Source organism: Drosophila rhopaloa, unplaced genomic scaffold (assembly GCF_018152115.1).
Source record: "Drosophila rhopaloa isolate 14029-0021.01 unplaced genomic scaffold, ASM1815211v1 contig_178, whole genome shotgun sequence".
NCBI lineage: Eukaryota > Metazoa > Arthropoda > Insecta > Diptera > Drosophilidae > Drosophila > Drosophila rhopaloa.
In genome coordinates, this window is record NW_025335059.1 from 9,470,570 (window position 1) to 9,486,184 (window position 15,615).

The 15,615-nt window shown below is 40.3% G+C and overlaps 3 protein-coding genes across 4 annotated transcripts; all 3 read left to right on the forward strand.

Annotated features, from left to right (window-relative positions):
• The first annotated feature begins 445 nt into the window (after window positions 1–445).
• On the forward strand, window positions 446–7,186 carry LOC108044795 (NADP-dependent malic enzyme). Of its 2 annotated transcripts, none has more exons than XM_044458903.1 (7): window positions 446–695; window positions 3,016–3,190; window positions 3,690–4,739; window positions 5,055–5,207; window positions 5,268–5,562; window positions 5,725–5,889; window positions 6,761–7,186. In XM_044458903.1, exons 1-7 carry the CDS (start codon window positions 679–681, stop codon window positions 6,778–6,780), a joined length of 1,875 nt encoding a protein of 624 aa, XP_044314838.1. In that variant the 5' UTR covers window positions 446–678; the 3' UTR covers window positions 6,781–7,186. The 2 variants fall into 2 exon arrangements, with proteins under 2 accessions (XP_044314838.1, XP_044314839.1); XM_044458904.1 differs by having other exon boundaries at window positions 5,725–5,853; window positions 5,919–7,186.
• Window positions 7,187–7,541: 355 nt separating this feature from the next.
• LOC108044796 (serine protease grass) lies at window positions 7,542–9,642 on the forward strand. The gene is made up of 6 exons (XM_017123940.2): window positions 7,542–7,709; window positions 7,781–7,953; window positions 8,437–8,650; window positions 8,711–8,759; window positions 8,876–9,069; window positions 9,129–9,642. Exons 1-6 carry the CDS (start codon window positions 7,634–7,636, stop codon window positions 9,551–9,553), a joined length of 1,131 nt encoding a protein of 376 aa, XP_016979429.1. The 5' UTR covers window positions 7,542–7,633; the 3' UTR covers window positions 9,554–9,642.
• A 2,527-nt stretch (window positions 9,643–12,169) lies between these two features.
• Window positions 12,170–14,164, forward strand: LOC108044792 (serine protease grass). The gene is made up of 4 exons (XM_017123935.2): window positions 12,170–12,390; window positions 12,456–12,610; window positions 12,828–13,153; window positions 13,425–14,164. Exons 1-4 carry the CDS (start codon window positions 12,324–12,326, stop codon window positions 14,029–14,031), a joined length of 1,155 nt encoding a protein of 384 aa, XP_016979424.2. The 5' UTR covers window positions 12,170–12,323; the 3' UTR covers window positions 14,032–14,164.
• The last annotated feature ends 1,451 nt before the right edge of the window (window positions 14,165–15,615 follow it).

The window sequence follows — 15,615 nt, forward strand, 5'->3', positions numbered from 1 at the left end:
AATTTTTCAATAGAGGGGTCGTGCTTTATTTAAGATTTCTGCAAATAAATTCTGTTATTATTGATTTCAGACCTTGCTGTTACTCCGCTATTTGGCTTGTTATTATCACTGAATTGCTTCTGTAATATAAACGGTTTGGTTAATGCATAATTTGTATAGCCATTTGTTTATAAACTATACAGTTCGTGGCTTAGTTACACAAAATAAAAGTTGTTTTTTAACCGCACGCCGAAATTATGTCTTCCTTAAAAATGTATTCACAACTTAACGAAGACTTAAATTTATTGTGGAAACAAAATAACAATACAAAGAAATATTTGTTAAAATTAAATTTAAAAGTACCACGATGTACCGTCCCAGAGCTGCTGAAAAATGTTATCGATAAGTACCCATATATTCGTTACATTAAAATGGGGTACATTATTTTGTAACTCCTCGGCGGTCACACTTGCTTAGTTTTGTTTTTGTGGGGAGGGCTAAAACCCGCGCATTGTTCATTAGATTAATTCCTGGAAATCGTCGTGTCGTTGGTGCTAGCTAACCGTGGCACATCGCAAAGTTAACAAACGTAACCAAAAGTATTATCCCCTTGGTGCCTAGACAAGTGTCAAACAAAGGGGCCTAAAATAAAAATAAAAGTAATAAGAATCCAACGGAAAGCAATTCTAGGAAGTAAAAATGTTCTCACGACCCAGGTAAGCTTTTTTTTTGCAAGGACTTCGTGGCCAGGATGTGTGATTGTGTGCGAGTGTTTTTGGGGGCGGGAATTATGCAACATTTTGCGATTCGGGACGAGGAACTGCCCCAGCTGGTAGCCCAGTGACCCAGTCATTCGTATTCGGATCAGACGAATAGCCGCCAAGGCGTCGGTATATGTACATACATATGTGTATATCATCCCCTTTATTTTTTCTTTGCGCAGCTTTCGGTTTCATTGGCACACAAACAATCAGGAATTTCCTATGTGCAAGTAAGAGGGATTCGCACATGGCCTGACATTGACCCTTTTTTCTTTCCCCTTTCGTACTCCCTCTTATTCGCCGAACAGCTGTTCTCAAAATTTTCACTTTTCCCTTGTAATTGCATAAGAGTTTTTGAATTTACCTTCGTTTTTTGGCTGCCAAAACAACAAACAGCTGAAAAAATCAATGGGATACACGGGGGAAAACAGGGCATTCAATTTTAATATTCAGTTTTTGAAATTTAATTATACGATTTTTACCTTTCATATATTTTTATTTTATTAAATATTTAATTGTGCTTTATTTTCTATTATTGGAACATCTTATATTGCAATTTTCAAGATCTTGGTTTTATTTAAATTGAATAATTGTACTTATTTATTATGAGCAAACCTTTTTTCATAAATTTCAACAAGAAATATTTGTTTAAATATAATAATAACAATAAGAAAAATATCACATTCAATTTTTTTTCTTCTAACATTTTTTTTTAATTAAGTCTATTTAAATATTCCATATAAATTAATTCTTGTGTAGCGAAAAGCAACACCTTCACGTCCATGGACATGGACGTATATTCGAAAGATGGTCTGGCAAAATTCTAAATTTAGTGTGTATACCGAAAAAATGTGTTTTGTTTCGCCATTGTAAGCGTTTTTCGTTGCCAAGTTCATCAAAAATGTTTTCAGTTGGCCCGCTATTTTGTCTCTTTTCCACCCAAACCGTTAGCGAGAGGCAAAAGAAATTCGCTTAATAAAAATATTCTTAGGGTTTTTGGGTCCTAAAAAATAATTAATGGTAGCCGCGCGCATACTCCGTGATATATAATATCACTCGAAAGCATTTACGACACGCACTTATTCCGTGTAGTTGCCGCAGATATGCGAAATTGTTTAGCACTTGACGTCGGGGCTCATGTGAGTGCCATTCAAACAGTTGGAACCAAATTGACGAATGATAGCGTTACCTAAACGATTATTATCAGTACGAAATCAACGGAAGGGATCTCTTGGGTCTCGTCATGGGGTTCTCATAGCAGCGCACGTCATTAACCGGTTTCAACTTGACCAAAATCCGATATCTTCCCATTCCCCGCGAGCATGATTTCATCAATGAACCGCAAACACAAATTAGTCACACGCCTCTATTTCAGCTATTTGCCTCTCTCGTAATTAGCACCATCTAATAGAACTGGAAGCTAGAAAAAAATATACGTCGTGTAACAGCGGAGGTCAAAATTTTAGCACTACGCCTTTAACCCGGTATCTGTACTGCTGGTATTACAGCTATGACTTGTTTTTCATTAATTAATTATATATGGTCAGGCTAATAATTTTGTATGTAAGCCCTTCATTACAAGTAGTTGAAATGGTACTTTATAATCTTATCTTGTTAAGTTCTATTTTAAGAACAGAAAAACATTTTCAAGTTCTATAATCAAACTTTATTACATAAGGGATACTGCACTTATACCGAGAATTTGAATTAATTTATTTTTTATTTAAAGAAAGAAAGCACTTCAATATTAAAACTTCGAAACGATCTTAGATTTGAGAATTTACAATTAAACTTTGAACATTTTAAAATTAAAATTAAAGCTGGGAAACTTTTTAGTTACATAGATTGACAGTTCCTTTGACACGAATCCAACAGATCGGGAATACAAAAATAGTGTGCTAATATTATGATCGTATCTGTAAGTGGATTTTATCGTGATGTTGCCAGGCCATCCATCCCCCTTATCGCCGGCGCTTTGGATTCCGGGGGACAGCTGTAAACAATGCGGCTTAGTTTCCTTCTTTTTTGCTTTTCATTTTATATTTTGGCGTGCCCAATGGCGGGGATAAACAAAAAAGCAGCTGACGTCGACCTTGAACATTGCTTTTTATTCCGTGTGTGGATGTGTGTGTTGGAGGGCGCGATGTGGGGGCGACAATGTCAAGAATGTGAGAGCGGGTACTCCACAGCCCCATCTCAAAGTCAATGGTGACTGGGGGTGCTCCAATTGTTATACTGATAAATGACACACGTAATGCACTTTTGCAAATTGCAGCTTGTGCGGAACTGTGGGCAAATTGTGCCGCTGCGGCACTTCAGCAACAGGCATAACTACGGTGGCAGCAGCAACAGTGCCGGCCGCTCGTCATTATCACGAGGTGGTGGGTGATATCGTCTGCCCCTCTCAGGTGCGCGGCATAGATCACATCCGTGATCCGCGACTCAACAAGGTAAGATCTACGAAACTCTTGTTTAATAAAGTTGCAGATTACCGCAAATGAGTTCACTAGCCTCGAAAAACTGGTAAATAATCAATAATAAATTTGTTTATCGCAAGAACTTGAATATTTATCACGCAATTATTATCACAGCACTCCAAGCGTGTATAACTTTTGTTAACAAAAATGTTGTTTATCATTTCAAGATAGCATTAAATTTTCCCACAATTGAAATTCCATTTAAGTTGTGTATAAACAAAAAGAGAAAACCATATATTACGAATAATTTGATGGATTGATATGTATAATATTACATATATATATGATATCATTTTGATATTATAATATTTATAAAAAAAACCCTTAACGCTAAAGCCTATTATGCATGAAAAAATGTGCGGTTAATTTAGATTTGATAAAGTTAAAAAATCCAAATAATAGGAAAACTAAAATATCGAAATGCTATTATTTTGCTATTAAAGATAATAATTATTTTATCTTTACTTTCCAGGGCCTGGCCTTCACCCTCGAGGAGCGCCAGACGCTGGGCATTCATGGACTGCAGCCGGCGCGCTTCAAGACCCAGGAGGAGCAGCTGCAGCTGTGCAAGATTGCCGTGAACCGCTATACGGAGCCGCTTAACAAGTACCTCTACCTGAGCGATCTGTACGATCGTAATGAGCGCCTGTTCTTCCGCTTCCTGTCGGAGAACATTGAGGATTTGATGCCTATTGTCTATACGCCCACAGTGGGTTTGGCGTGCCAGCGTTTCGGCCTGATCTACAGGCGTCCTCATGGTCTCTTCATCACCTACAATGATCGCGGTCACATCTTCGATGTGATGAAGAACTGGCCAGAGCCGAATGTCCGTGCGATCTGCGTGACAGATGGCGAGCGTATCCTGGGTCTGGGAGATTTGGGCGCCTGCGGCATGGGCATTCCCGTGGGCAAGCTGGCCTTGTACACGGCATTGGCCGGAATCAAACCTCACCAGTGTCTGCCAATTTTGGTGGATGTGGGCACCAACAACATCGATCTGCTGGAAGATCCTTTGTACGTGGGTCTGCGTCAAAAGCGAGTGGTTGGAAGGGAGTACGACGACTTCATCGACGAGTTCATGGAGGCGGTTGTGCAGCGCTATGGCCAAAACACCCTAATCCAATTCGAGGACTTCGGCAACCACAATGCATTTAGGTTCCTGGACAAGTACCGCAACACTTACTGCACCTTCAACGACGACATCCAGGGAACCGCGTCCGTGGCTGTCGCCGGCCTCTATGCCTCGAAGCGTATTACGGGCAAGTCCTTCAAGGACTACACCTTCCTGTTCGCCGGAGCCGGCGAGGCAGCCATCGGCATCGCCGATCTGACGGTCAAGGCCATGGTGCAAGATGGCGTGCCCATTGAGGAGGCCTACAACAGGATATACATGGTGGACATCGACGGCCTGCTGACCAAGAGTCGCAAAGTGGGCAGCTTAGATGGCCATAAAATCCACTACGCCAAGGACATCAATCCCATGACGGATCTCGCCGAGATTGTCTCCACCATCAAGCCCAGTGTAAGATATTTGCTAAAGTTTTCTCCTTCATTCATTTGATTTTTAATTTAAAAATCGAGTGGCACTCGAATACAATTTTACGACAATACACTTAACGACAGAAGGTTGAAAATGTAATGTTGTTTATGCAAGTCAAAGTCAAAACTAAAAACCGATTTGCTTCTGCCATTTAAAGATTTTGAAAATTGGCTGTAACAATTTACATAACTTGTTTTTATGGTTCATAAGCTCCATGTATGTTGAAAATTATTTGCTATTCTTCGTTGCAAAGAGACCCATCTGTAGATATATTACTAAACAAATCATAATGCACAGGTGCTTATCGGAGCTTCGGCCGCTGCTGGCATTTTCACCCCTGAGATCCTGCGCACTATGGCGGATAACAACGAAAGGCCCGTGGTGTTCGCCTTGTCCAATCCCACCAGCAAGGCGGAGTGCACCGCCGAGGATGCTTATAAGAATACAGATGTAAGAAATCAGAGTCTTCCGAGCTATATCTTTTTATTAATAAGCTCTCTCTGCTGACAGGCTCGCGTAATCTTCTCGTCGGGCTCTCCGTTCCCACCTGTCCAGGTCGGCGACAAGACCTTCTATCCGGGTCAGGGCAACAACGCCTACATCTTCCCAGGCGTGGGCTTGGGCGTGATCTGCACGGGCACCCACCACATACCCGACGAAATGTTCCTCATCGCCGCCCAGGAGTTGGCCAACTTTGTTGAGCCCAGCGACATTGAGCGCGGATCGCTGTATCCTCCTCTATCGAGCATCCGGGAAGTGTCTATGAATATTGCCGTTGGCGTGACCAAGTGTGCCTACGACAGAGGTAAACCCAACTGTTTTAAAGAGGCTATACTATATTATTTATTCAGAAAACGTTCTTAAAATGTTTTAAGCTACAACGATTTGAAGAGAGAATTTAAAGTTTTTTAAATAATGAAGGAGGATTATTGAAAGAACATTTTATTAATTTTATACAATTCTTTAGGCCTGGCATCTACCTATCCGGAGCCGCAGGACAAGCGCAAGTGGCTGGAGAACCAACTGTACAACTTCAACTACGAGAGTTCCATGCCTGCAACCTGGGTCTGGCCACGGATGCCCTACATTAAGACTCGTGATTTAGTGCCCACAAAACTCTATGGAAAACAAAGTGAAAATTAATTTTTTTATTTATTCTAGGCGAAGAAAGCCCGCTCATTGCCGCCATCAAATAAAAAAGCATTAAAGCGTTCAACTGATTGATGGCACCGTTCTGTTTTGCATCTAACACACTCTACTACTTCCAAGCGTACACCATCAGCACCAAGCAACCAACCGACTACTAACAAGCCTACTCTAAATTAGATAAATTTCAAGTGCTCACTCTATTTAAATGTTTGTTGATCGATCCGTTGACTCCGTCAGTCAAACTCTGAGATTCGGTTCTCCAGCTCCAGCTACTCATAGCCTTGTTGACTTAAGAAACTATTGCAAAAAATTGTTAATAACACCAGACCAGTAGTCATGGATACGGGAGAGTTAAAACATGTGCGGTGGGCGACGGAGACAACGGATTAGTTCTTAAGTGTATTTTCAAATTGTTCTTAGTATTATGTATGTATGGCGTGTTTTTATATTTGTATAAATTATCATGTTATTAATTTTGTGATACCAAACCGATACCAAATGACGACAATGACGACTGTGACGATGACTACGCCTCTGAAAAAGCAATTACGCAGTATTCTATCCTATTGCTATCCTATCTGTATTTATTCTGTGCTATGTTTATGGTTTGCTGTATCTAACCACCCAATTGGCTTTGCAGTTCCATTCCCTCTTCGCTTGCATATATCTCCTGCATTCTCTGTGCATCCCAGCTTCCGATCTGATATGCTCTGTCTACTACTACTAACTCCGACGGCGGCATCAAGCGAGCTCTAAAGCTACATATACCTAGAAATTCACGCTTTTTCACAAACCCGAAATTCGACAATTAATTTATTTATCTATTGCTATATGTTCCTTTCGTTGACATACAGAGAGCGAAGAACTTATGTAAATTATTGAACCCCAACCAACCGACCGCCTAGAACAATTGGCTAGACAGCAGAGCTAACTGGTGAGAGCAACCCAACCAACCATGCAACCGATTCCACATGTAAAACAACTTAATTCGCTGCCGTTAACCTCCAACTATCTAAGTTAATACATTATGATTTCTATCTTTTTGTTCCATTATATCTAAAGATATATTTGAGTGACGATTATTTTTGTTGTTGAGCCATGTCTGATATTTATTAACGCAATTAAGCAGCTTTGTTATAATTTATTGTTACCAAGATCAAGCTAATGTATCAATAACTAGAAACCCTAAACCTAATGATCGATCGGACCGATTTAGCCATTGAACCACTGACTAGATGATGATGATGTGCGATAAACAATAAAAGAAAACACAAGTTAAATTCTTTAAATGTTGCTTAATGGGATCCTTTAGAACAAGTATTTGCTTCAGATCTGTTGAGATCTTAAAGCCTCTTTGTTCGCTGAGCTTTTCGATGGGAGCGGTTAAGTTTTTCTGAGAAAAAGAGTGAGAGACTTGCTCTGTAAGATGTCGCTGATAATTAACTTGTTTTTATTGTCCGGGTAAGTATAAACAAATGTTTGGTATTATTTGAATATTCCCATAGGTCATTTAATGTGTTCCGTATGACAGAGAGAGTATTTGCGGCTTCCCAAAAAGCTGAGAGATCTAAGCTCCAAATTAATCATGATTTCATTCTCTCATCTACGGGGTATAAAATGAAACTTCTCAGCTCGCTGTCTTCCAGTCGAGCTTGGAGCGTCTGTTTGCCCAGAATACAACGTCACACTACAGGTTCCGATCAGTCCAGATCAGCTATCGCAGCGAGATGATTGGCAGCAGCCTCGTCGTCTTATATGGCATTGCCCTCGTGTCGTCGATGGGCGTGCAATCTGCCCGAGCAGGTTAGAGGAATTCTACGAATCCGAATCCGCTTCAGTGCAATGCTAATATTGGTGTACATTACATGGGTCAGCCTACGCCGACGACTGCACCACCCCGGATGGCGATCAGGGCCGATGCATGCCCTTCTCCTCCTGTCGGAACATCGAAGAGCGGCTCACAGAGGCCCAGAAATCCGGACAGAAAGTACCAGCCGATTACGCCGTCTATCTGCAAAAGGCCTCCTGCGGCGAGTTTAATGGAGTGGTAAGTTCAAACATTTTTTTTTAAATCACATGGCTTCTGAGAAACAAAGGTCCAAAGATCACTCAAAAATATCAACAATAGCATCACAGCAATGTCAGCATAATCTAAAGTTTTTGTACATGCACCTTGTCTTAAATCGAAATGACTCAATCAAAAAGGAACCCCATATTATTTTGAGGAACATTGTTAGTTTATTTGCCATGTTGATGATCACAGTTTTACTTCCTATGACTGTATGACGAGTATTATTGTAAGTTAAACAAACAACCTATGAATAAAACCTATAAACTAAGCTTATCTACATATAGAAAGCAATTAATTAACATTTTAATCAATACGGTTAAAAGTTTATTGCATTTAAAGCGAATTGAGACAATTATGATATTTGTTACATCGTAAACATATTCCAGTAAGGAACTAAAACATTATTAATTAATTCTGAAAAATGTGATTCAATAATATAAATGGTACCTCCCCTTTCAGCGTCACTTTTGCTGTGCTTCCGCCCAGATTCAGCACAACTCCAAGGTAATGACCCTTTTGAAGGACGAGAATTTCGACTGCGGCAACTTCCTCAGCCAGCGGGTGGCCAATGGATACGAGGTGAAGCTCTCATCTAGACCCTGGATGGCCCTTCTTCGTTACCACCAGTTTGGAGAGTCGAGATTTCTCTGCGGCGGAGCCCTAATCTCTGAACGTAGGTGTTCGCCATTTGAAATAGATGTCGACTTTTAATAATACTTTTATTCTAATAAAGGTTATATCTTGACTGCTGCCCACTGCGTCCACGGACTCCAGAATGACCTGTAAGTATTAAACAGTCAATTAAGGATGCTTTGTTTTTAAACATAATTAAATAAACTCAACTTTCTAAGTAACGCATTCACAATATTTAATTGATACGAAATCCTATCAATATTAGTTACGAGATCCGTCTGGGTGAGCATCGCATCTCAACGGAAGAGGACTGCCGGCAGCAGGGACGAAAGAAGAAGTGTGCTCCTCCAGTTGTCGATGTGGGCATTGAGAAGCATCTGATCCATGAGCAGTACGATTCCCGCCACATTATGAACGACATTGCTTTGCTGCGCCTAAACAGAAGCGTTCCCTTTCAAAGTAAGTATAGGAATTGAAGACGTTACTTGGTTATTGCTAATTTAATATTCCTTATCCAGAACACATCAAACCCATTTGCCTGCCCATCACGGATGAGCTAAAACAGCAGGCGGAGCAGATTAATACCTTTTTCGTGACTGGCTGGGGTACCACGGAGAATGGCTCCTCCTCGGATGTGCTGCTCCAGGCGAACGTGCCGCTTCAGCCCCGGTCTTCCTGTTCTCAAGCCTACCGAAGAACAGTGCCCCTCACCCAGCTTTGTGTAGGCGGCGGCGACCTTCAGGATTCCTGCAAGGGTGACTCCGGTGGGCCACTCCAAGCTCCCGCCCGTTATTTAGGAGAGTTCGCCCAGAAGATGGTGGAGTTTGGCATCGTAAGCCAGGGCGTAGTTTCCTGCGGACAGATCAGCCTTCCAGGACTATACACCAATGTCGGCGAGTACGTCCAGTGGATTACGGACACCATGGCCAGCAATGGCCTGTGAAAAGAGTCATCAGTTGTGAGCAGTTTTTAAAGTGTATCTTAGTAATTAGTGCATCCCAAAAATATATTATACACATATTCGTAAACTTATTTACCATCTGCGATTTTATTGGGCATTTGTTGTGAATTGCATAGCATCTTGCAAAAATATGATTTCTGTCTATAATACTGATAAAAATTTGTTGCTATTTTAAACGTCAAGCTGGATTTCTATTTTCATTTCCATTGGGAAATATAATGAAAAGGTACTAGTGTCTCTATTATAAGACTATGATTAATTAAGTTACTGTAGCTATCAAGTTTTTCTTTTTGTCTTCCCACAATTTTAATTTCTCGACCATGAATCATGGATACATCTTAATATTATTCAATATTAACTAAGCTGGCACATACCGGCTAATAATTTTGCTTTTGTTATTAGTTTCAACAATTACAATTGTTGTGTAATACCATGTATGAGTAATGTCGCTAAAATCTTCTAAGTTTTCCCGTAGAATTATATGTTGCCTGGGGGCAAAACGATTTAAGGGAAATAAGTGTATATTGCGCTATTAATCAAAAGAGATAATGCCGCTAATATATATGAGTTTAATTCAATTGTCGTTCGACCCTCGATTGAACTGAGATAAGTAGTTGATTATGTTTCCATATGAGATTAACTATAATGTAGTCAAGTATTCCCGTATTAAAAGTAGAATGTTTATAGAGCCCGACCTATCCTAAGTGACTGGCGTTTTATACTTAGCACGCTTTTTCATAAAAATCTTAAATTTCGGGGGTTTTTATTGCACGCATGGCGCATTTGGGGATCTTACCCGCAATGCTGGGAATTTCTGTTCTGGAAATTCCATGTTACACATCGTATTCATATTCGAAGAACGGGTTTCGATCCAGCGAACTGGCAGCCGGCAACGATCTGGACGATGGGTGTAGCCAGGTGAATGGGGAATTAGTGAGCATACTAATTGAGAAAAAAAAGTACCGCTTCTATTAGGTGTGTACCCCACCTATTGAACGCCATTGACGCGTGCCCGTCCCCGCGACTTGATCAACAGATCTCCACTTGGAAAATAGGAGATTTAGAGGGGTAGAGAAGTAGACAAATAGAAAGACCAGCTCAGTATGAGACAACGACCGATTCGCAAGGGGGTTTCCTGGAATTTAATAGCTATTCCCACGCTCCACGCTCCATGCCCTCTATCGTTTTTCGCTCGATCGATTCGGTATCAAAAAATGCAATAAGAAAGGAAGTAAACTTTGGTAAGCCGAAGTATATACATTTCGATTTCGATGCTTAAACTAGGTCGATTTTTCGAAAAAATTTCTGATCGTTCCTATAGGATATATGGCAGCTATATGATGTTGACGTCCGATTTATATAACAGTAAACCCGTCATTCTTTAATAGTTAAAAATTACCATTAATTTGAATATATTAGAATATGTTAAGAAACAACAAAGTTTTAATTTTATTTCATTTTTGTTTTCTTGATGGTTTCTATGATATAGTTCCGGTCCGGCCCGTTCCGACTTAATTACTACCTGAACCACATAGCTTTAAAACTGAGCGACGACTTTGCGTAGAAACGGATAGACTGACGGACAGACTGAAGTACTTTAATCCGTTTATTTTCTTGCAAATGTGTCATATTTTAAAGTAAAATAATGATATATATGAGGAACTAATTAGTTAAAAACAAGAGAGAACGCTATAGTCGGGTGCCCCGACTATCAGATACCCGTTACTCAGGTAAAGGGAGTGCGAGGGAGATGGAGATAGAAACTTTGATCACGCATAACTTTTTAACTAATGGTCCGATTTGAAAAATTTCTTCTACATTTCGATAGGTATTGATAAACACAATAAAACTGCATTTTTACTTTTCCGAAATATTTAAATTTTTAAAATCGTATATAAGCGATTGTGGGCGTCACAGGGGGCGTGGCACCATTTTGAAACAAACTTGCGCTGCGTAGGAACTCCTAGAATCTGCATGCAAAATGCCAATCTTCTAGCTTTTATAGTTTCCGAGATCTCAGCGTTCATACGGACGGACAGACGGACATGGCTATATCGACTCGGCTAGTGACCCTGATCAAGAATATATATACTTTATAGGGTCGGAAACGCTTCCTTCTAGCTGTTACATACTTTTGCACGAATACAATATACCCTTTTACTCTACAAGTAACGGGTATAAAAATAACAACAAAGATTATAAACAAATAGTCGCGAAATCCATTTAATGTCAGATCAAATTTTAACAAGGGGTGCAGAAAAATGGTTGGGTTATCCTTTAATAAAACCTTTCTGTTTTTATAACTTTTAACACAACTAATCATTTTATTATACCCGCCTCACCGATTTCTCTGAGCTTATAGTATAGGAGTATTGGACTACGAACCCCCGACTCTAACTCAATATGATAGCTTATTTCTGAAACTATCTCCTGCCCCAAACCCCGCACACGTGCGCTTATGGAAGTGCACCAAAACCTGTATTACCGATCTGGGATTGCGCTCAGCTATTGATCATTATTGCTGGATTGGATTGGCGCTTCTCCGAGCACGCGAGTCCGAGCTACAAAAGCACGGCACACGTCGATCTGCAGCTCATTCCAAGTTGATCGGTTCAGCGCGCCAGTTGGAAAACTAATTCGTGATCGGGAACGTGATCTTCAATAGTAGAAGTAATATCCGGACTTGAGACGGGTTCTAAACAATAGCTGGAACGCCTCCCACAAAGATAACTGATCACAACAATCAGTCAGGATGGGAATTACGGCGATTTTAAGCCTTGGGCTGGTTTTGTGCGCCTTGCCACAACTTGTTCTAAGCCGTAAGCCTTTTTAAAAACTTTATTTAACTTCAGGAAAGTTTTTAATTGATTTTATTGATATACAGAGAACAGTTGCCTTACTCCGGCCAGAGCAGCAGGTCAGTGCATTCGATACCAGGAGTGTCCATTCGTCCAAAACATCATCCGAATCTACGGCCGTAATATACCTTCAAAGATTCATAGCCAAATAAGACAGATGGAGTGCAAGAGCAACACAAATGTAAGTTGGTGATACAATTTTTTTGACTTTCCTTAAAAAGTTTTGAAATTACTTCCTTGAATCGAAATGCTGATCAATATCTAAAAATAAATTCCGTAAAGTGTATTTAAAAGAATCACAGCTTTAATTAGGTTTCATAATGCCAATTTTGTCTATTAATGTCAATTATTTCATAAGTTTACCTATAGTTTTATAATAAATCACATTTAATTTGCAGGAATTCCATCTTTGTTGTCCGAATGAGGCGGCACCGCAGTCGGCATCCAGTCAGGAGTCCCAGAGAAAGGTTGTGCGATCGGAGGGCGGAAATCTGAACCGCTATGATCGCCAGGGATTGCAACTGCTTAACTCGGTGACCAACTGCGGCAACAAAGGAAATCCCAAGGTCAGCGGGGGAACGACAGCCAAGATCGGCGACTTTCCCTGGGTGGCGCTGCTGAAGTACAAGGTCAACAGTCCGCGTCCCTTCCTCTGCGGCGGCAGTCTCATCAGCGACCGCCACATCCTCACCGCCGCCCACTGCATCATCCAGCAGCCTGAAGTGTAAGTCCCCATGCCATTTTAAAACTTGTCGAACCAGTAATTAAGAAAAGGTATTATGTCTATTAAACTATTTAATCCTAGGAGTGTATACAGATAACTGTTGATATTTAAAACATATTATGTTTGATAACGCTTTCAGAGTTGAGACAATTAATAATTTGCTTTGGAACTGAAAGATAATTTTAAATGGTTAAATGTTAATTTTATGTTATTGCTGTAATACGAATTTAAAGTTACTGACTAATTTGTATACAACTTTTATCTACTCCAGAATTGCAGTCCGTCTGGGCGAACACGATCTAACGACCGAGGAGGACTGTCAAATTTTGGGTGGAACGAATCGCGTTTGCCTTCCGCCCTACGAGGAGTTTGGCATAGAGAAAATTCACGTTCATCCCAACTACGTTCACGGTCAGATCAGTTACGACCTGGCCATCATTAAGCTAAGCCAGGTGGTAAAGGAAAAGTCCCACATTAAACCCGTGTGCCTTCCAATCGATCAGCGGTCCCAAGAACTGTCCTATGACCAGAGCTTCTTCATCGCCGGATGGGGAGGAACTGAGAAAGAGACTACGGCCAACAAGCTGCAGCAAGCTCTGATTACCCGCAAGAATCTGAACGAGTGCCGCCAATTTTACAACAAGGGTGAGGTGAACGACAATCACATTTGCGCCACGGGAAACGGAATCAAGCACACCTGCCAAGGAGACTCCGGCGGCCCAGTGTTCTTCAAGCACCGTTTCAAGAACACATACCGAGTGGTTCAGTACGGAGTGGTCTCCTTCGGAGGAAACCTGTGTGGAAGGAACCTGAATCAGCCTGGAGTTTTCGCTAACGTCATCGACATGCTACCCTGGATTACTCAGAACCTCCAGTAGTGATCCGTCCTCTGATGGACTTGCTTTAAAATAAATCACCTTATTTATATCCGTAGTCATAAGATCCCTTGCCATAGTTAGAGGATTCCTTAGCTTTTACATTTATTTAATACATATAACATAAGCAGCATTATTCAAATGGAATTTACTTATTTTGGTGGGCTTGTGAAAAATAAAATATTTATTTTTTCAAATATTGGCTTGTTTGGCGACCTTTCATTATGCCAACACACACAAAAAGAGCGACGAGACTTTAACATATGTACATGCATGTTTCACCAGATAGCCAGATTTGAAATCCCTAACTTACTTAGAATTTCCAACTGGTTCTGGCTTCTTATTTGTGGTTATCGGGATGGGGATGAGTAAGTTAGAGATTTCAACGCTGAAGATCCGGATTTGCAATCTGGTTAATTGTGAAATGCTGCAATGTTGGGTCTGGCATTTACTTTTAATGTTATACGCAAACAATTAATAGTTGCGGCTATATAATATACAATTTCAAAAACATAAATATCTAGCAGAACCGTGCATCACCTTTGTCATCGATGAGTATTCTCAAAACGAGGACGGAAGCTAACTTCGGCAAGCCGAAGTTTTAATACCCTTGCAGACTTTGACGAAATTGCTAAAAGTGAAAAAGTAGCGAAAGGAATAAGGTATACATAAGTAAACTAGATTTGCATCGTTTCAAGTCAATTGCTTTTATACTGCAAAAATGTCATATACAAAAGGGATACTTTCGCAGCCTTTAACAATTTTTCCTATCTCCTTTAAGATATAGACTTCCGAGCGGCAAGCGCTTTTACCCTAATCAATGCGTAAATAAATAAGAATTGGAAAATTTTATGTTAGTAGCTTACACACTGCGCGAAATATTCTGATAATCATCAAATTTGGACCGATTTCACCCTATTGTTCCTATGGGAGCTATAGGATATAGACGTCCGATCGTCACGCACTTTTACCCTGTTTAAGGTACGCATAAAAAAATAAGATTTGGAAAGATTTATGTCAATAGCTTTTACACTGCGCGAAATATCCTAAAAATCATTAAATTTTAACCGATTTTACCCTTTTGTTCCTATGGGAGCTATAGGATATAGACGTCCGATCGTCACGCGCTTTTACTCTGATCAAGGTACGCATAAAAAAATAAGATTTGGAAAGATTTATGTCAATAGCTTTTACACTGCGCGAAATATCTTCCATTCTTGCAAGTTGTATCCGATTGTTCCTATGGGAGCTATAGGATATAGACATCCGATCGGGGCGGTTTTCAAACTTGATCTGCGTACACTTGTTTTAGGACGACTGTGAAAGTTTCAGATCGCTAGCTTTTAAACTGACAGACGGACGGACGGACGGACAGACGGACAGACGGACATGGCTATATCGACTCCCCTATTGATCCTGATCAAGAATATATATACTTTATAGGGTCGGAAACGTCTCCTTCACTGCGTTACAAACTTCTGACCAAAATTATAATACCCTCTGCAAGGGTATAAAAATAAATCACAAGTGTTTATTAATCAATGCATTTTCATACAAAATTGTGATCAATATTACATTTTCAGGTCA